Below are 21,933 nucleotides of genomic sequence, written 5' to 3' on the forward strand. Positions count from 1 at the left end.
ACGGGCTCTAGAGCGCAGGCTCAGTAGTTGTGGCGCACGGGCTTAGTTGCTCCGTGGCACGTGGGATCTTCCCGGACCAGGGATCAAACCCACGTCCCCTGCATTGGCAGGCGAATTCTTAACCACTGCGTCACCAGGGAAGTCCCTCCTCTTCCATTTTTGATTTTATTTATCAGAGTCTTCTCTTTTTTTCTTAGTCTGGCTAAAGGTTTCTCAAGTTTGTTTATCTTTTCAGAGAACTGGCTCTGTTGGATTGATCTTTTCTATAGTTTTTTGTTTTTAGTCTCTATTTCATTTATTTCTGGCCTGATCTTTATTACTTCCTTCCATCTACTGACTTTGGGCTTCATTTGTTCTTCTTTTTCTACTTCCTCTAGATGTAAGGTTAAATTATTTATTTGGTATTTTTCCTGTTTCTTGAGGTAAGCCTGTATTGCTGTAAACTTCCATCTTAGTACCACTTTTGCTGCATCCCTTAGATGTTGCTTTGTTGAATTTTCATTTGGATTTGTTGTCAGGTATTTTTTGATTTCTCCTTTGATTTCGTCACTGACCCAATAGTTGTTCATTAGCATGTTGTTCAGTGTCCACACATTTGCAATTTTTTTTAGCTTTCTTCTTGTAGTTGGTTTCTAGTTTCATACTATTTTGATCAGAAACGATACTTTTGAAAAGATATGATTTCAAATCTTTTAAAATTTATTGAGAGTTGTTTTGGGTTCCAATATATGGTCTGTCCTTGAGAAAGTTTCCCATGCACTTGAGAAAAATGTGTTTTCTGCAGCATTTGGATGGAATGTTCTATACAAATCTATCAAATCCATCTGGTCTGATATTTCAGTTAAGGCTACTGTTTCTTTGTTGACTTTCTGTCTGAGTGATCTATCCATTGATGTAAGTGGGATGTTAAAGTTCCCTACTATTATTGTGTTGTTGTCAATTTCTCCTTTTAAATCTGTTGATAATTGCTTTCTGTATTTTGGTGGTCCTAATGTTAGGTGCGTATATATTAATCACTGTTATGTCTTCTTGATGAATTGTCCACTTTATCATTATATACTGTCCATTGTCTATTGTTACCTTTTTTGGCTTGAAGTCTATTTTGTCTGATGTGAGTGTGGCTATACCTGCTTTCTTTTGGCTGCAATTTGCTTGAAGCATCATCTTCCATCCCTTTACTTGGAGTTTATGTTTGTCCTTAGAGCCGAGATGAGTCTCCTGGAGGCAGCATATAATTGTGTCTTGTTTTTTAATCCATCCAACCACTCTGTCTTTTGCCTCATGAATTCAATCCATTTACATTTAGGGTGATTATTGATAGATGAGGACTTAGTACTGCCATTTATTCTTTTGTTTTCTCATTGCTCTATATCTCCATTGTTTATTTTTCCTTGTATTTCAATCTACCATTTTGGTTTGGTGGTTTTCTATGATGTTTTTCTCAGTTTCCTCTTTTTTTATGTTTTCTGTCTCTGCTTTAGATTTATGTTTTATGTATTAGGTTTGTATACAACATCTCATAGATAAAATAGTTCCTTTTCTGCTGATAGCATCTTATCTTCATTTACCTATATAGGTTACGTCCTTTTCCTCATCCCTGTTCGTGTTTTTGTTTCTCAAATTACCCCTCTTTATGTTGTGAGTTTGTTACCAAAGTGAAGTAGCTATAGTTATGTTTTCTTCTTTTTTCCCCTTTAACCTTTATGCTATAGTAAAATGTTAAAAAACCTATTCTGGGGACTTCCCTGGTAGTCCAGTGGTTAAGACTCTGCGCTCCCAACACAGGGGGCACGGGTTCAATCCCTGGTCGGGGAGCTAAGATCCCACATGCCATGAGACATGGCCTAAAAAATTTAAAAAAAACAAAACCAAAAACCTATTCTGATATAGAGTTACAGTTTTCTGATTCTGTCTATTTATTACCTTACTCAAAGTTTTGTGTCCTTTTTTGCCTTTTTGTTTCTGGTAGAAGAGTTCCTTTCAACATTTCTCATAAGGCAGATCTAGTGTTAATGAGCTCCCTCAGCTTTGTTTGGGAAACTCTTTATTTCTCCTTCATATCTGAATGATAACTTTGCTGGATAGAGTATTCTTGGGTGGCAGTTTTTATCTTTCAGTATTTTGAGAATGTCATTCTACTCCCTCCACTGACCTGTGGAGTTTCTGCTAAGAAATCTGCTGATAGCCTAATGTGGGTTCCTTTGTGGGTTACCATCCTTTTCCCCCTGCCTTTAAAATTCTTTCTGTGTCATTGACTTTTGGCAGTTTTAGTATAAGGGGTCTTGGAGAAGGTCTTTTTTTGCATTGAGGCAATTAGGTTTTCTCTTAGCTTCATGGACTTGTATATCCACTTCCTTCCCCAGACTTGGGAAATTCTCAGCTATTATTTCTTTAGATAAACTCTCTGCTCCCTTCTCCCTCTCTTCTCCTTCTGGGATGTCCATTACCCTACTATTGCCCTTCCTAAAAGGGTCAGCTAGCTCTCGTAGAATTTACTCATTTAAAAAAATATATTTTAATTCTCTTTCCTCTTCTACTTGTATCATTTCTATATTTCTGTCTTCAAGCTCACTAATTCTCTCTTCCATGTGGTCTGCTCTATTTCCAGTGTTTTGTAATGCATTCTTCAACTCGTTTACTGAGTTCTTCAGCTCCAGAATTTCTGATTAGTTCGTTTTAGTTTCAGTCTCTTTGGTAAAGTATTCCTTTTGTTCATTAATTTTATTCCTGAACTCACTGAACTTTCTGAGTTTTCTTGTAGCTCACTGAGTTTTATAATAGCCATTTTGAATTTTCTATCAGTTAGATCACAATATTCTGTGATTTTGTTTGGTTTCTGGAGAATTGTCATTTTCTTTTTGTGGTACAGTGTTACTGTGGTTCTTCATGGTGCTTGATGAGTTGTTCCTCTGCTAGCTCATTTCAAGTGGCAAACACCTTTCTTCTTTAGGTAAAGCTTTTTTTTTCTTGTTTCTAACAATTCAACAGGTTAGGCCCTTCTTTTATCTTCCAGTAGGTGGTGCTGTACCACAAGTTTTTGGTTTCTCTTACCTGAGCTCCCTCTGGTTATGTTTGACAGTCAGCACTTTCCACTTTCCACTGCCTCCGTCAGAGGTATCAGCCAGTGCCCTAGTTGTCACTGCTTATGCCTCCAGTGTCGTTGGTGCCATGCTGCTGCTGGTGTGGCTGGTGTCACTGCCTGGCGCACCAGGATGGTGGACAATTCTGCCATGTTTAGGACCTCCTGAGTTGCAGGCACTCCCACTGCAGGATGGGAGATAGCTCAGGTGGCACAGGAACCTCTGCTCTGTTCAGTATTGTCAGGTTTGAGGACTCTGCCACTGTAAGCAGGGGGCGAGGGAAGAGAGTCATGGGCACCTCCACAGCTGGAGAGACAGGGTCCCAGACCCTACTGCCACTGCTGCCCAGTTATCTGTGGCTGTGGGCACCACTGCAGCCAGGAGGCCAGAGTTGTATTCACCGCCTCCCCTGTCGCTACTGGGTTTTCTGGGACTGCAGGTTCAGTTGCCATGGCTGGTGGACCAGGATTGCAGGTACCACCTCCACTGTTCCCCAAGTTCCACCTCCTCTGTGTGTTCTAGTCCACCCACCTTTAGGTGTACAGATATGTGGAATTCTCCAGTGTCCTGGTGTGTTGGGCAGAGGCACTTTTGTTGAGTCGTGGATGTTTTACTGATAGTAGATAGAAGGAGAGAGACAAAGAGAGTATCTCCCTTTGCCATGATGCTGATATCACTCTCCGTTCACTTTTAATGGAGTTAATGATACAGATGGTCCCCAACTTATGATGGTTCAACTTATGATTTTTCAACTTTACAATGATGCGAAAGCGATACACATTCAGTAGAAACCATACTTTAAATTCCGAATTTTGATCTTTTTCCAGGCTAGTGATATGCAGTACTATACTCTCTTGTGATGTGGGGCAGTGACAGTGAGCCACAGCTCCCAGTCAGTCATGCAATCACAAGGGTAAAGAACTGATACAATCATTCTGTATCCAGACAACCATTCTGTTTTTCACTTTCAATACAGTATTCAATAAATTACATGAGATATGCAACACTTTATTATAACATTGGCTTTGTGTTCAGTGATTTTGCCAAAGTGTTGGCTATTTTTGTAAGTGTTCTGAGCACGTTTAAGGTAGGCGAGGCTAAGCTATGATGTTTGATAGGTTAAGTGAATTAAATTCATTCTCAAGTTACGGTATTTTCAACTTACAGTGGGTTTATTGGGATTTAACCCCATCATAAGTTGAGGAAGATATGTATTTGGGGCTTATATCAATTTTTATACTATTTGCTTAATCAAATAGTTTTAATTATTCAATTTCCCCTCTTTTAATTTGATAGGTATATATTCTTCAGTGGTCACGCTATAAATTACAACCTGAACACTTGACTTATTGTAGTTAAATACAAATTATTTTACCATTTCCTGATAATGCTAGATCCTTAGAACACTTCAATTCCATTTGTCTCCATTTTCATTATTTTTGCCTTGTATTTTAATTCTACATATATTTTAAATTCTGTAGGACATTATTAGTATTGTTTTTCTTATACAGTTAGCTTTCAGTTATATTTAACCACACTGTTTTTGGTTCTCTTCATTCCTACTTGTATTTTCATGCTTCTCTCTGGGATCATTTTCCTTCTGACTGAAGAATTCCTCTCAGCATTTATTTCAGTACAGCTTGCAGATGATATATTCTCTCTTTCTGTTTGTTTAAAAGCATCTTTATTTCACCTTTACTTCTAAAAGGATATTTTCACTAGGTTGCAGATTTTTTTAAATGTCTGATTCTACCGTTTTATCGCTTTCATTGTTTCTATTAAGAATCAGGCTAATGTCTTCTAATTGCTCCTTCAAGGATATTGCGTCCTTTTTCTCTGAGTGCTTTTAAGATTTTCTCTTTGATTTTCAACTGTTTAAATATGATGTGCCAAGGAGTGGTTTTCTTTGTTTTATACTACTGAGCTTCTTGAATCTGTGTGTTGATATCTTTCATCAGTTTTGGAAAACCATCTGCCATTATCTCTTCAAATATATTTTCTTCCTCATTATTTCCTCTCTTTCCATGATCCCTATTTCACATATGTTAGCACTTCTAACTGTGACCAACAAGTTTCTTATACTGCATTCTTTTTTATTCATATACATATTTCATTTTTGTTTTTGATTCCATGTTTCAGTTTGGACCTGTCACTCCATTTACTTTTTCACTATGTCCAATCTGCTATTAAACCTATCAGTTAGGTTCATTGAGCTCTTGTTGGGTTTCCAACCCAATTAGCTGTACTGTGATTCATTTCTAATACTAACTACCCAGACTTAACATCAGACTCTTAAGGGCTTAGTCCTCCACGAGATTGACCTTACTTCAGATGCTAGCCACAGTTCAGCTGGTCCCCAGGCCACCCTCACTTCCAACCAAGTGGCTACAAATTCAGGAGTTCCCATGTCCCCCTCAGAGTCAGTAGCTTACTAGAATGATGCAAAGAACTCAGAAAAACACTATACTTACAATCACAGTTTTATTGTAAAGAATACAGATCAGGAATAGCCAAATGGAGACACATAGAGAAAGGTCTGAGAGGGAACATGGAGCTTCTGTGCCCTCTCCTTGTGGAATCTGGGCATGTTACTCTATTGGCACATCATTGTATTTTAAATCCTGGCTTGCTGACTCCAATATCTGTATTACCTGTTGGTCGGCTTCCATTTGTACAATTTATGATAGTAATAAATATGACCATTTAAGAGGTTGTATCAAAGAACATTTTAATCCAAATGGTAGATAGTGAACCGTGGTGCTCTATGTTAGATAGTAAAATGTAGTCAAAATACATCAACTCATTCAAAAGTTGGCACTGAGAAATAAAATATAACAATGGGACATTAAAACTTACTCTTTGCATTCTGTTGGTAATATTTACTCCATAAAGAGAGAAAATGAACCATACCAGGTTTATCTGAATCCTTAAAAATCGTTATCAGTGTCTCCTTCTAAGAAAAGCAGAAGGTATTGTAGGAAAGACTACAATAATATTAACTATAATACTGTTATATAGATGAGGGCATGGCATACTATACAATCTATATGACTTTTATCTAAGGTCAATAAGTTGGTGAAAAAGGAAAAGTCAGAGTACAGCTTATTGCCTCTGACAATTTTTATAATATTCGTCCACTATCCATCATATGTAATGTTATTGTCTCTTCTTTTAGCCATCTTTTCCCTTTCTTTCCTCAGGTATCCTTTTATACTTCTTATATTTTCATTTTTCATCTCTTTTTTTTTTCAGTTTCCTCAGTTGATACCCGTAGACATTGTATACCTCCACTTCTGTTATGAAGGCCCTCACCTTTAAGACACTTAAGGCATACAAATGAATGATTGTATATGCCAGTAAAAATTCCCTAAGCCACTTTAAAAAAATTCTATACAATATAATGATGCTGTTAGAGTTTGGAAAACTATTTCTTCTATTTATTTCAGATAAAAAAATCACTTTATAACACCATGTATTTAAAAGTATATACATACTGTTTAATGATCTCAAAATACATGTAATTTAACTATTTTTTATTTATTTAAATCTCTCTCAGAGTTGATGTTTTCAGTTTACTAATTTCTAGAAATACCATTTTTCAATACTCAGAAAAAAAGTTAAAATTACAACTATAAAATGTGTTTTTATTTGCTGGAGTTTTATATTGAAATGGATGCAGTCTTCATTCATGAAAGCTAGTTCTTTGTATTCATTAATAACTCATTAGTAAAATAAAGAATACTATTATAAGAGACAAATCTATTGATAAAATAAGTTGAGCAATATTATGTGGCATTCTACAACCTGACACTTCTGTTTTGCTTTATGCTTTTAGTTTTGGGAATACAACAGCAGAAAATGCTCATCATAGAAATATACTGAAAGTTTGTAAGAAGGAAGTCTTTATTATAAGTGCAAGCTTCTCTCCTCAGCTTCAAAATAAGATGCTTCCCTTTTCACTTTTTTTTTCAGTTCAATAAACACTTATTGAGTAGATATTCTGTGGAGATACAAAAAAAATAAAGTCTATATTTTTGTAGAGTTTATAGTAGAAACTAGTAGAAGAGACAGATTGAAAAACCAGTAATTTTAATACAGTGTGATGAATGCTATGATAAAGTTTATTCATGGTGCTATGGCAGCATATACAAGGATCAGTGAGCCTTGACTAGAGATCAAGTTTGGCTTCTTATAGGAAATAATGCCTGAGCTAAATGTTGAAGGAGGAAGAAGAGTTAACTAGGCAAAGGAAAAGGAGCATAGGGTTTTTCCTGGCTGAAAGAAAAACACGAAGGTTTGAACCAGCATGAGGCTTATAGAAAACTCTGAAATGAAGTTGGAGAGTTAGGCCAAATAGTTTTCCAGAACATTTGAACAAAGCAAAGGTGAAAATAGGCCATTGGACAAATTTTTAAATTCCTATCATAGGGAATGAAATATGTATCCATCTTTAGTTGACATTTAATAAAGTTGAATACTTTCTTTTGTGTAATACTCCTTAAGAGAACATTTAAATCTGTTGCAGTATTTGAATTATGTTAGTATGGATATTTGTTCATAATTTGAATGTGTTTTCCTTAAATTCCTAATGCATTACTTTAAGAAACTAAACCTATAAATTTTCTAAATGTATTGAATTAGAATAAACTCTGAATGGAACCAATTAGTTTTTTCCCATTCAAGTCTCTTCTTATAACTATTTGTTAACTATTTGTTATCTTTTTTTAAATCTTTTGTAGAATTCCTGTACCTCAGCCAGAAACTGCTGCACAAACAAAAGGAAATAAACCAGGTATGCCAAGCATCTTCCAACGTATGTTGCTTTGACGATGATGATGATGATGATTTATAAAGTCTTTATGGAACACTGTTATATACAGATTGCTGTTTGATTTGATTCTGCATTTTTGGGTCATGCCTGCCACTAGCATAATATAAGTACTTGTATTAAACTATGTGTAGCTAGTTATTTTTGTTTCTATTTTTATTTATATTAGCTTAAGTCCTTGTCAAAAGTACTGGTCCCAAATTTAGAACAATTTGGTATCATCACCAAAGTGCAAGTAAATATAAATAAGCTTGTTTATATTAAGCACTTATTAAGTTGTTTCTTTGGTAGTACATCTCTTCAAATGTACTATTTTGAATTAACAGAAGAATAATAAAGTAGGAAGTTTAATTTTTATTTGACAATAAATATAGGTAAAGCTTAAAAGATAGTTGTAGTTCCTTTCTTTGCTGTTAGGTTGACTGGTTTGAATATTTGGGTTCATTTCTGAAGTGATTTCATGACACAATTTAGTTCTGGTAGGGTATCTTTAGAGTGGTTTTGTTTAAATCAGATGTTATAAGGGGTCATCTCTCTAGACTTTTTAGCACTTTAGATCCTTCTTGCTTTTTGAGTTACTGTTATTTGGGGATTGACTTCTAGTCAGTCTGACAGATTAAGAACCCACAAAGGGATCTGGACTATACCCCCCAAAAAATAAAAGATAGAAAATAAGGGGAAAATCATTATAATATAAATATATAACCAAGCTGAAAGCAAGAGTGAAAAATCCCTAAGTGGCAGAAACAAAAGAATTTAAATTTAGTGGTGAGCAGGAACTAAAACTAAAGCTGCTCATGGGCATTTCAGAGCTAGATAGAGGCCCAAATGATCATAGGCTGAGGTGTAATAACGACATGGAGAAGAGAGTCCAGACCACAGGCCTCTTACATGTGAAGTAGAACTAATATAAAGTTGGAAGGTTATTTAGGGCCAGATAAATTATTCCCATCAGCATGGGGAAGTATCAAGGAGCTTCCTGTATTCCCTGGGCAATGGGTAGGAAAAATTGAATTGACTTAGTACCCACTGAAGTGAATTAGAACCCTTATTAAACATCAAATTCTATTCCACTGGTCTATATGTATGTCCCTATGTCAGTATCACAGTGTTTTGATTACTGTAGCTTTGTATCAAGTTTTGAAATTGGGGTGTATGAGTCCTCCAACGTTGTTCTTCTTGTTCAAGATTGCTTTAGCATTCGGGATTCCTTGTAATTCCATATGAATTTAAGGATCCATTTTACCATTTTTGCAAAATAGGCTTTTGAGATTTTGATAGGGATTGCATTGAGTCTGCAGATTGTTTTGGATAGTATTGGCATCTTAATAATATTAACTCTTCTAGTCCATGAACATGGGATTTCTTTCTGTTCATTTTTAGGCATTCTTTAATTTATTTCAACAATGTTTTGTAGTGTTCAGTACACAAGTCATTCACCTCCTTGCTTAAAGTTATTCCTAGGTATTTTATTCTTTTAGTTGCTATTATATTTGGAATAGGTTTCTTAATTTCCTTTTGAATCTCTTGTTATCAGTCTGTGGAGATTTTCTTTTCTTTTTTAATGAGTTTAGGTAATTTCTTTGCTTTTAGGAATTTGTTTCATCTAGGTTTTCTAATTTGTTGGTGTATGATTGTTCATAGTATTCTATTATAATCATTTTTATTTCTGTACTAAATCACATTTTCATTTCTGCATTTAGTTTTTGTGTCTTCTCTCCTTGGGGAGAAGGTCAGTTGAGGTAAAGATTATCAATTTTGTTGGTCTTTACATAGGACAAGCTTTTGGTTTCTTAGATTCTATTATTTTTTCTATTCTCTATTTCATTTATATTTACTCTAAGCACAATTACTTCTTTTTCTTAACTTTGGGTTTAGTTTTCTCTTATTCTAGTTCCTCAAAGTTTAATATTACGTTATTGAATGAGGTATTTCTTTCTTTCTTTTTTTAACATCTTTATTGGAGTATAATTGCTTTACAATGGTGTGTTAGCTTCTGCTTTATAACAAAGTGAATCAGTTATACATATACATATGTCCCCATATCTCTTCCCTCTTGCGTCTCCCTCCCTCCCACCCTCCCTATCCCACCCCTCTAGGTGGTCACAAAGCACCGAGCTGATCTCCCTGTGCTATGCGGCTGCTTCCTACTAGCTATCTATTTTACATTTGGTAGTGTATGTATGTCCATGCCACTCTCTCACTTTGTCCCAGCTTACCCTTCCCCCTCCCTGTAGCCTCAAGTCCATTCTCTAGTAGGTCTGCGTCTTTATTCCCGTCTTGCCCCTAGGTTCTTCATGACCATTTTTTTTAGATTCCATATATATGTGTTAGCATATGGTATTTATTTTTCTCTTTCTGACTTACTTCACTCTGTATGACAGTCTCTAGGTCCATCCACCTCACTACAAATAACTCAATTTCGTTTCTTTTTATGGCTGAGTAATATTCCATTGTATATATGTGCCACATCTTCTTTATCCATTCCTCTGTCGATGGACACTTAGGTTGCTTCCATGTCCTGGCTATTGTAAATAGAGCTGCAGTGAACATTTTGGTACATGACTCTTTTTGAATTATGGTTTTCTCAGGGTATATGCCCAGTAGTGGGATTGCTGGGTCGTATGGTAGTTCTATTTTTAGTTTTTTAAGGAACCTCCATACTGTTCTCCATAGTTCTTTTTTTTAATATCAGTATTTCTGCTGTAAATTTCCCTCAGATCACCACTTTCACTGCATCTTATAAGTTTTTATGTTGTATTTTCATTTTTGCTCATCTCAAGGTATTTTATAATTTCCCTTGTGACTTCTTATTTGACCCATTATTAGTTGCTTAAGAGTGTGTTGTTTAATTTCCACATATTTGTGAATTCTCTAGTTTTCCTTCTATTATTAATTTCTAGCTTCATTCCATTGTGGTCAGAAAAGATACTTTGTATTATGTGATTCTTTTTAAATTTATTGAGGCTTATTTTGTGGCCTAACATATGGTCCATCCTGGGCCTATTTCATGTATTTTTGAAAAGAATGTGTATTCAACTGTTGTTGTATAAATATATATTTAAAGAAGTTTAGCATCTACCCCTGTTCCCTGCATCCTCTTCCTTCTCCCCCATTACAGATAACTTTTTAATTCATTCTATGGTATGTCTTTGCATTGTTTGTTTTATAATATAAGAAGGTGTGTGTGTATATCAGAGAGAGAGAAAGAGTCACGCCCCCCCTTTCTTAGATAAATGTACAACTACTTTGAGAGCAATTTGACGAGACTTAATTTATTGAAAATGTTACACCTTGTGACCTATATGTTGGGCACACTGGGAGACATGTTCTAAGATGAATATTGGAGCATTGTTTAAAATAGGAAAACTCTTTCATGTTCATTATTTTTTTCTTTTTTTAATTGAGGTATAATTAGCATGTAACATTATATTAATTTCACGTGTGCAACATAATGATTTGATATTTGTATATATAGCAAAATGATTCCCACAATAAGTCTAGTTAACATTCGTCACCATACATAGTTACAAAAAATTTTATTCTTGTGATGAAAACTTTTAAGATCTACTCTCTTAGTGAGTTTCAGATATGCAATATGATATTAACTGTAGTCACCATGCTGTACATTACATCTCCATGACTTATTTTATAACTGGAAATTTATACCTTTTGACCCACTTCACCCACCCCCTCCCAAACCCCTACCTCTGGCAACCACCAATCTGTTCTCTGTATCTATGAGCTTGTTTTTTTGGGGGGGAGGGTCTGTCTTTTTTTTTTATTCCACATGTAAGTGAGATCATACAATATTTGTCTTTCTCTGTCTGACTTATTTAACTTAGCATAATGTCCTCAAGTTTCATCCATGTCAAGATTTCATTCTTTTCATGGCTGAATAATATTCCATTGTATATACACCACCTGTTCTTTATCCATTCTTTCATTGATGGGCACTTAGGTTGTTTTCAGGTCTTGGCTATTGTAAATAATACTACAGTGGACAGGGGGGTGTATATATCTTTTTTTTAATGTTATTTTTTTAACCATTATGTTTATTGTATTTATTTTTTTATACAGCAGGTTCTTATTAGTTATCCATTTTATACATATTAGTGTATATATGTCAATCCCAATCTCCCAATTCATCACACCACCACCCCGCCCCGAAGGGGGGTGTATATATCTTTTTGAGTTAGTGTTTTTTATTTCTTTGGATAAATACCCAGTAGTGGAATTGCTGGATCATATTGTTGTTCTATTTTTACTTTTTTGAGGAACCTCCATACTGTTCTCCGTAGTGGTTGCACCAATTTACGTTCCCACCAACAGTGTATGAGGGTTTGCTTTTTGCCACATCCTCACCAACACTTGTTATTTCTTGTCTTTTTGATAATAGCCATTTTAACAGGTGTGAGATGGTATCTCATGGTTTTGGTTTGCGTTTCCCTAATAGTGATGTTGAACATCTTTTTTATGTACTTGTTGGCCATCTGTATGTCTTCTTTGGAAATATGTCTATTCAGATCCTCTGCCCCCTTTTTAATCACATTGTTTATTTGTTTGTTTGTTTGTTATCGAGTTGAATGAGTTCTTTATATATTTGGATATTAACCCCTTATCAGATATGTGATTTGCAATCATTTTCTCACATTCTGTAGGTTGCCTTTTCATTTTGTTGATGGTTTCCTTTGCCATGCAGTTTTTTAGTTTGATATAGTCCCATTTGTTTATTGTACTGCAGTTTTAATGAATGAATTAGATCTATATGTGTTAACATGGTTACTGATGTATTTCCAGATATGTTTCATGATAACTTTGGAAATTACTGTGTCTGTAAATTCAAAAGCCACTCATTTTGTGAATATATAGCTAATTTGTGTATGTGGTTTGATTGTGCTAGTTATTTTGAAGACTACAAAATTTAACATCTTATCATTTGTATCTGGTAACTTAGATAAGTAAGTAAGACATACATTGAAAAGTTCACAATAAACAATAACAGTAATACTGAGATCATAAGACATTATAGGTAGCCTCTGACTTACACAATTCTTTAAAAAGTCTATTATATACTTGCTACCAAGCATAGACCTGATCACTGATTGAAATACTCTGTTTTTTTCTAGCCTTGTAGATCTTGCACCAGCATGGGGTCAGTGAAGGCAAGGGGGAAAGAGGCAAAGGAAATAGCTCCTCTCCCACCCCCATGCCTCCATACACCCCTACCTATCACTCTTATCCACATAATGAAATGCTTAGAGTAGATTTTGTGAAGAAGCAAAATCACTATGCCTATACACATACATTTATACCATGTCCTTTTTCACCTCACAACCTAAATGTGGTCTTCTGAAATTTTTCCTCATTAAAACATAAATCCATTCTCACCAGAAATAAGGGTAAAATGAATCATTAAAATAACGGTGATCACTATAATTCTGATATATAATTAGGTATATACAAAAATATAATTTTGCTAGGTAATTAACCTGTATCTTAGTTATGCATTAGGCCTAAACAATAATGTTTTTCATTTGGTAATTTTAGTAATATTCAAGCTAAAAATAAAAGAATTCTAGTGTATAATTTTCCATCTTATTTTTAGAAAAACCTGAGCTCTAGATGTATTTTGTCTCTTCTCTAATTATTGCCTTTGAAATCTTGCTATTCACAACCAGTGACTGCCAATATCTCTTGTACTGATTTCATACCCATTTGTATTAATTATGAACATATAATTGGGATAGTTAATTACAGTCCCAAGTTACTAAATTAAAAAACAATGCATGAGTTTTTCAGAAGAACTTTTCATATAAACATTAAACCTTGCCAGTTCTTAACACTCAAATAAGAAAACAGGCATAGAAAATATTCTGACTTATTCCTGACAGTGTCAATCATAGGATTTTTTTTTCCTATGCAATGGATGTAATTACTTAATTTTTAAAGATTGGAATGGCCCATAACTTGTTCTTTGCATGCATTATTTTAGAACAAATCAGTCAGGAATTCTCACTATGACTTGGGTTGTAATAGCTACTTATTGCTAATCTAATTATGTACTTTTATTAGTTTGGGTAAGGGAAATTCATTTCTAGAAGATAAAAAGGGTAAATCATTGCCCAATCCTCACTTTACTCCTATTAACTTTGAGTTTTTCTCTTGGCTTTTATTGATTCCTTTCCTTTTCATGTGTGATTAAATTTTTTATCCTTTTCGTTTGTTATCAAGCGTTATTATAGGAAGTTAAGTGTGTTCATCAACTAAATTTTAAGTTTAAAAAAAAAACTCTTGTAATATCACAGTGTTTTGAATACCTGGTAAGAAGTTCACCTCTTCATCTTCTCTAAAAATTCAATGTAGTATTTTACCTCGTAATAAATTTTCAGTCTCTGTCTAGGTTTAAGAAACCAAGAAAGTAGTCTGGGGATATGGAATAAAGTTCAAAAACAGAAGTGATATATTAACCACACTGAAACGTTGCTGTTGAAACACCCTTCTGTCTCAGCAAGGTTTTTTATGCTAGGAAAATAATAAATGCCAAGGCATAGGCAGCCTACAAGGAAGCAATTCAGCAACCTTGCTAAACTCTGGAACAGAGTTGCTGTCAGCTTGCCTTAGCTAGCAGAACTGACAGTGTGAGAAGTTCCAACATCCATTTTTTTTCTGATTCTTCTCTATGTCTTCAGTTCCCAGGGTGTATTATTTAATTAAAATATTATTTTACCAAATTCCTTAGTGCAGTATTTGGTACATAATAGGTGCTCAATAATTATTTGCTGAGTGAATTGAATGAATGGATAAATGTCATAATGTGTAAGAGGGAAATTATATTCTGCCTTAGAAACTAAATATGTTAGATAAATTGTACATAAATGATAAACTGACTTGATGATAGAGAACAATTAAGAGTTGAAGTGGTCTTTCATTTCAATTTAGTTCCCTCTTTGTTTTCCATATGTTATTTATATCTGAAAGGAATATCATATCAACGGTCCTTTTGAAAGAGAGTTATATTCAAGAAATAGACTGTATTTTGTGTGTGTTCAGGATACTTTTAGCGGAGATTAACAAAATTTTATTTTAAGCTTAAATTCCACCAATAGTGAGTGGTGGTCCAATCTCTAAAGGTTATTATTCTCATGAATTTTACTTAACTTGAATTTGTCACTGAATATAAAAGGAATGTTTGTTTATTTAAGAGCATTTAGGAAATATAGAAAAAGTATAAAGAAGATAATTACAAATCTCGTTAATTCCAGCAACAGAAAAAACGATATTACTTTTTAATATTTTGGAGTAAAAGTTTATTTTGAAGGTGAATTCTAGTTCTTTCCTCACTTTAATAAGAGTTACCTTTTGGACATTCAGTTTACATTTTGTAGGTGGTTGATTTTTAAAGTTAATTAAGCTATTTCTCATTAATCTGTGCTTTTTTGTAGTGATTTACCTGATTTGGTTAGTTTATAGGTCTCAATTATGTTCATCTCGCTTCTTTAACAGGTCGAGAAAGCACAAGCACTGGTAGCAAAGGGAAAGCCAGAAAAACTATAAGTGATAAATGGGAAAGTCAGACGTGGAGAGAGAAAAAGTTCGGCTTAATAGATCACCTACAATACGGCTGTATTTATCCTGAAAGTATTCCACGGAGATTTGTTTTAGAACACAGAAATTTTCTTACTGAGCAGTATAATTCTCAGCCTGCAAAATACATACCACAAGAAGGAAGGCCCCCAAAACTTTATGAGTTTAAGAGTGCCCTAGTCCTTGGACATTTTGAAGTAACCATCTTAGGTAAGTCACCTGTTCTTCTCTTTGAATATTGTTAATTTGACATAATTTAAATATAGATGATACTATTTTGCTTTAAAAAATTAAGCGCTCCACCTCCCCACCACCAAAAAAGTTAAGCCCAAGGAGAACTCCTGTTTGGCTCAAACCAAAGGAATGGAGCACTAATTCTGGAATACATTAAGCTTTAATTGTGGGCTTTTAAATATTGGCAAGTCCTTGGAAAGTACTGGGGAGAGAAGAATGGGAACCAAGGGAACTTTCCTTAGCTCTGACTCTCCTACTACCTCTAAAACTGATTCTCTTCTCCTTTAGCCACCATTTTCTTGCTCATATTCTCTGCTTCTTTCTCAGTGCATCTGAACCACTGAAGGGTAAAATGTAGGTTAAAGAGAAAGGCATACTAATTGAGAGAAAATCCTATGAACAGACGTCTGTTTAGCCTGTGAAGAAAATAAAATGCTCAAGTAACTTAGGTTGAACAGAAGGAAGCTATTCAAAAAACTATCTTGTCTGACAAGGGACAATAAACTGATTTTCTCAGGTTGTTCTAAACTGACAAGTAGCTATAGAACTTATAAAAATTTAAAGTCAACACATTTTTAAACTTATGTTTTATTTATTTATTTATTTATTTTGGCTGCGTTGGGTCTTTGTTGCTGCACGCGGGCTTTCTCTAATCGCGGCGAGTGGGGGCTACTCTTCCCTGCAGTGCGCAGGCTTCTCATTGTAGTGGCTTCTCTTGTTGTGGAGCACGGGCTCTAGGGCACGCGGGCTTCAGTAGTTGTGGCCCACGGGCTCAGTAGTTGTGGCTCACGGGCTCTAGAGCGCAGGCTCAGTAGTTGTGGTGCACGAGCTTAGTTGCTCCACGGCATGTGGGATCTTCCCGGACCAGGGATCAAACCCATGTCCCCTGCATTGGCAGGCAGATTCTCAACCACTGTGCCACCAGGAAAGCCCAACTTACGTTTATTTTTTTTATTTTTTATTTTTTTATAAGTATTTATTTAGTTAAGTTTAAGTCTACCATCTTGCTCTTCTTTTTTTTTTAATTTTGCCAGTATGTTTTTGTTCTCTAATTTCTGCTTTCTTAACCCCTTTTAATTTTTTTCTATTATATTTTTATTATTTATGGCTGTGTTGGGTCTTCGTTTCTGTGCGAGGGCTTTCCTCAGTTGCAGCAAGTGGGGGCCACTCTTCATCGCGGTGCGCAGGCCTCTCACCATCGCGGCCTCTCTTGTTGCGGAGCACAGGCTCCAGACGCACAGGCTCAGTAGTTGTGGCTCACGGGCCCAGTTGCTCTGCGGCATATGGGACCTTCCCAGACCAGGGCTCGAACCCGTGTCCCCTGCATTAGCAGGCAGACTCTCAACCACTGCACCACCAGGGAAGCCCCCTTACGTTTATTTTTAAAGTTTGTTTCTCATGAATGAAAAATGTACACAAAAATTAATTATAAAACAAAATCTTAACCAAAATGAGCTACTCTCTAGGTTTTTAATTTGTACTTGAAAGGAAGATCTTGTTACCTTAAAATGAAAGAATGATGAAGTGCCATTGGTAAGTTAATTAAATGCCTGAAAGAAGATGCATTTCATAAAGTTTTACACCTACAGTACTGAAGTGAATTACCTTGCTCTTTATCAAGATTCCTGTTTCCCCTTTACTCTCTCCCACTCCTTCTTCCCTACCTCCTCACACATAAATATGTACATACATGTGATTGTGTATATGTATATAATCTATGAAAAGTATAAATTCCCACTGACTCTGTTAGACCTTCTCAGACCTAAGTTTCAAATGCTTCTTTTTCCTAGACTGCATTGCTTGGTATCTTTGGGTAACTTATAAATGTTAGTTTTATATCTAGGAAACAAAAATTATAGCGGCGATTTTTCGTACATCACAAAAAGTAACCATGAAAACCATGAGTTCATCTGGAATCACAGAAATTGAATACTTCTCTTCTTTTCAACATCACTGATCCTCTAAACATCTCAGCTGTCTTATAAGTATTGTGAACCTTTGTAGCTTTACTATGCATCACCTAAAAGCAAGAATCAGATATAAAGAAGACAAATTTGTCATTCTGCCCAACCAGCTGTAATCCATGTTAGAATTGGGCTGTTTTATATCCTACCATTTTTCAAAGACATAAGTGGATTTACAGGGATAAAAGACAGTGAAAAATATGCCATGTATGGATAAAACAAAACAGAGCATTTAAAAGGATACAGAAAAAGTAGGTATTACTAGGTGCCTGTAAATAACAAATTATTACCATTTGGTAGTAATTTTCTGTGAGCTTTCTGGCAGGAAGGGAGAAAAAGGATTGTTCCTGATGAGGTACTTAATTTTAAAGGTAAAAGAAGCCTGGATATCTTCTAGTCGTAACCCCCTAGCAAGGTAAAAGCCAGGCCATGATTAAAAATCATGTCCTAATCCCCTACCCCTATACTGTCCCTCCCCCTTCCCTCTCCCCGCTGATAACAACTAACTTGTTCTCTATATCTGTGAGTCTGCTTCTTTTTTGTTATACTCACTAGTTTGTTGTATTTCTTTAGATTCCACATGTAAGTGATATCATATAGTATTTGTCTTTCTCTATCTGACTTATTTCACTTAGCATAATGCCCTCCAAGTCCATCCATGTTGCTGCAAATGGCAAAATTTCATTCTTTTTTATGGCTGAGTAGTATCCCATTGTACACGTATACCACATCTTCTTTATCCATTCATCTGTTGATGGTCACTTATGTTGCTTCCACATCTTGGCAATTATAAATAATGGTGCTATGAACATTGGGGTGCATGTATCTTTTCAAATTAGTGTTTTTGTTTTTTTCAGGTATGTACCCAGAAGTAGAATTGCTGGGTCATCCGGTAGTTCTATTTTTACTTTTTTGAGAAACTGCCATAATGTTTTCCACAGTGGCTGCACCAATTTACATTCCCACCATCAGTATGCAAGGGTCCCCTTTTCTCCACATTCTTGCCGACATTTGTTATTTGTGTTCTTTTTGATGATAGCCATCCTGACAGGTGTGAGGTGATATCTCATTGCTCTGCTATTTTAGTGTGAAAGCAGCCATAGACAATGTGTAAATGAATGTGCATGGCTATGTTTGAGTAAAACTTTATTTTTAGACCCTTAAATCTGAGTTGCATGTAATTTTCACATATCACAAAATATTCTTCTTTAGATTTTTTTTCAACCATTTAAAATGAAAAAAAGTTTCCTAGCTCATGGGTTGTACAAAACCAGGTAGAGGCTATATTTGACCCTCCCCCCCACCAACTCATAGTTTGCTAACCCCTCTTCTAGAGTCCTGTTTTTAAATAAAACTGATTAAACCAATCAAGGCAGATAAGTCTGTATGATTTTTGAAGTTCTTCCAACATGAAGTTTGTCCAGCCTACACTGATACTACCTTCTAGTGGTTTATTGTCCCTCTGCTGTATCTTGCTGATTTCTGGAGGACCCAGTAATTTTGAAGTGTCTTATTCTGGGAGCCAGAAAGGTTATTCAGACCATAACCCTGTTACTTGGTCATTAGCTGTGACTGGTCTAGGGTGAATTATTATTGAAAATATTGAACGGAATTTGTGATCTTACCTCCCACAATTCTAATGGCTCCCAACAACCAACTGGGTACTGTGGCAATATCAGAAACCCATCTCAGAAGTACCAATTCTCGTGTTAAAATTCTTGCTATGCCATCTCACTTGACTCAAATAAGTAGATAGTATTAATAAGTGCTAAAATCTCAGCCCATTGCCTTTTATGTAATAACACACTTCAAAGAGAAGATACTGGGATGGAGTAACAGACTAAATTTTCAATGCCTTTAGCCCAGGTACAAAATTTTTAATCTATTGGTCAATTTTAAGAATTATTTCTCACTTTAAATATAAGAAGGTATTTTTCAAAAGCTTTATTGGACTCATAGATGGTATTAGTATATCATTGACTCTGCCAACACTAATTTAGTTACCCATGAAATGCTATGAGTCGGTTAAAGCTTAAGAGTTCCCTCTTCAATTTACATTTGACTTAGACAATAAGGAAAATATTCAGCCAGTCTTTAGTAAACCTCTGAAAGCCATCTGTTTATCTCTTGGAAATCAAGAGATACAAACCCCAGTAACAATAGGTATAATTTAAGGAGAGCTGTCAAGACAGTATTTTCTAGACTTTTTGTCAAAAGATTTTTTGTCAAAAATGTTTTATATGGTTTGTTCTTTTCCTTTTCTGCAAAATGCATTTAAATGATAATTTAAAAATTTTAATAGCATTAATTGTAACATCAAAGTAATGTAATATGCTATAGTTACATGGAAATCATAAGGCTTTACTTACCTTGCTTTTTTTCTCCTATTAAAGCAACCAAGCAGGCCAACATAATTCCTGCCCTCCTTGGTACTGGCCTGCAAGCTCAGGACCAATTATTTGTACCCCTGAGGTATGCCTCCTTCCGTACTGAAGACTACTTGAACCATTAACTGAATAGCACTGGGTTCCCTCACTCTTGGTTCCCTAACTGGCTATATCCTTAGGATATTCTATCCCACTGGCGTGCTTCCCATTCTTGTATCTTGAATGGAGCAGCACACTGGATTATATGGGTTCCAGAGCTGGTTACTGTTGCCACCCCTTAATTCTGTCCCTTATTCCATTGCATAATAAAAGTAATTTAATCCTTAAACCTTAAGTAGCTACTATCAGATTTCATCAGTGTAAGACACACTTTTTTTTCCCCATATTTTAACATCTTTGAAAATTGATATGGATCTTATAATCGATGTCATGCCTTTGTTCAGTTGGTAGCATTTTTCTTTCTTAGTGGTATATAAAATAATGATCATCTTAAAAATCAATGGTATCTTAGATTCCATGAAATATGGTATATGCCAAGTACCCTTAGCTAGGTGCTGGGATTACAAATTGCCCTCCTCCGCAACACACACACACAAACACACACACTTTTCATTGGAAAAGAAATTCAGTGATAACAAAGAATTTGAGAGGAAGGTATATAAATTGCATACAATACACTTTACAAAAGAGGAATATGAGCTTGTTTGATTTTATATCTTCCTCTAATTTTTAGTATAGTCCACATATATTATCACGTTTACCTAGTTAGTATGTTGTAAGTTATTTAAGTAACACATAAACAGTAAGTCACCATTGAAGCGCATTATACATGTACATTGTGGGGAGGATGTTTGTGTTCATCTCTTTTGCTGTTGGGAATATGGATGAATTCATATTTGAACACAATGCACAAATGTCCTGAAGTCTAATATTTGAAAATTATAGGTTAAAAATGCACACATGTACATTCTTTTGCTCAATTTAACAAATATTTACTGAGCACCTAAGGCATGCCCAGCACTGTTCTGGGGGCTGAGGTTACATGTGTTAATGCAACAGATAACAGAGCCTATGGTAAAATGAGATAGTGATACGTGCTAGAAGAAAAGGGTTGGAGAGTGCTGTTGTAGGAAGGGGCTAAATTTTAAATAGAGTTGTCAAGGGAGGTCTCCCTGAGAAAATAACATTTCACCAGACACCTGATGGAGGTGAAGGAGCAAGCCGTGTGTTTATCTGGGGAAAGAACATTCTATGTACAGGAACATCAAGTACAGAGGCCCTAGGCGTGTTTACTTATACATTTGCACTCTGAACTCTAGTTTTAACCAAACAACTCATGATGAATTTTACCAATAATGTTGAAGCTAAACTCACAGCATTCTGTAATTTAGAAAGCAACTCATAATAGTATCAGTGACACACTGATAATGAAGCTATCTTCCTGAAAATATCAGGATTTCCAACTTCTGATATTTTCTCAATTCTAAAGCATACTTTTTTTTTTTTACATTTGCAAGTTGGAATGCATCTTATGGTCAATGGGTACATTAATGCAGTGTTTCCTTTTTCATTAAAAAACTGTTACTAAATTGATGGTATGTCTTAGAGTTAGATTTGGTATTAGAATCAAGGAAATGGGATGCCATCGTGTGCACATTGACATGAGTTTTGCAGCATTGCTAAGAGTTCTGAGGTAGCTATACTTATAATACTGAATTGGAATCCACAGTAAATTCTAGATGGCATGACTATTTTACTTTATGAATACCAGATTTTAGTAATCCTTAAAAAGCTTTAAGTAGCCCTTAGTTGTTTGTTAAGTTAAAGCTATGGAACTTAGTGTCATTTGCCCA

The 21,933-nt window shown here is 35.2% G+C and overlaps 1 protein-coding gene across 1 annotated transcript in view; it reads left to right on the forward strand.

Annotated features, from left to right (window-relative positions):
* RADX (RPA1 related single stranded DNA binding protein, X-linked) overlaps window positions 1-21,933 on the forward strand; it is a 62,047-nt gene that overhangs the window by 31,624 nt on the left and 8,490 nt on the right. The window contains exons 11-12 of the mRNA XM_068533364.1: window positions 7,820-7,872; window positions 15,415-15,705. Of these exons, the coding sequence (XP_068389465.1) occupies window positions 7,820-7,872; window positions 15,415-15,705 (344 nt within the window). The remainder of the gene's footprint in view (window positions 1-7,819; window positions 7,873-15,414; window positions 15,706-21,933) is intronic.

Source organism: Eschrichtius robustus, chromosome X (genome assembly GCF_028021215.1).
Source record: "Eschrichtius robustus isolate mEscRob2 chromosome X, mEscRob2.pri, whole genome shotgun sequence".
Lineage (NCBI taxonomy): Eukaryota > Metazoa > Chordata > Mammalia > Artiodactyla > Eschrichtiidae > Eschrichtius > Eschrichtius robustus.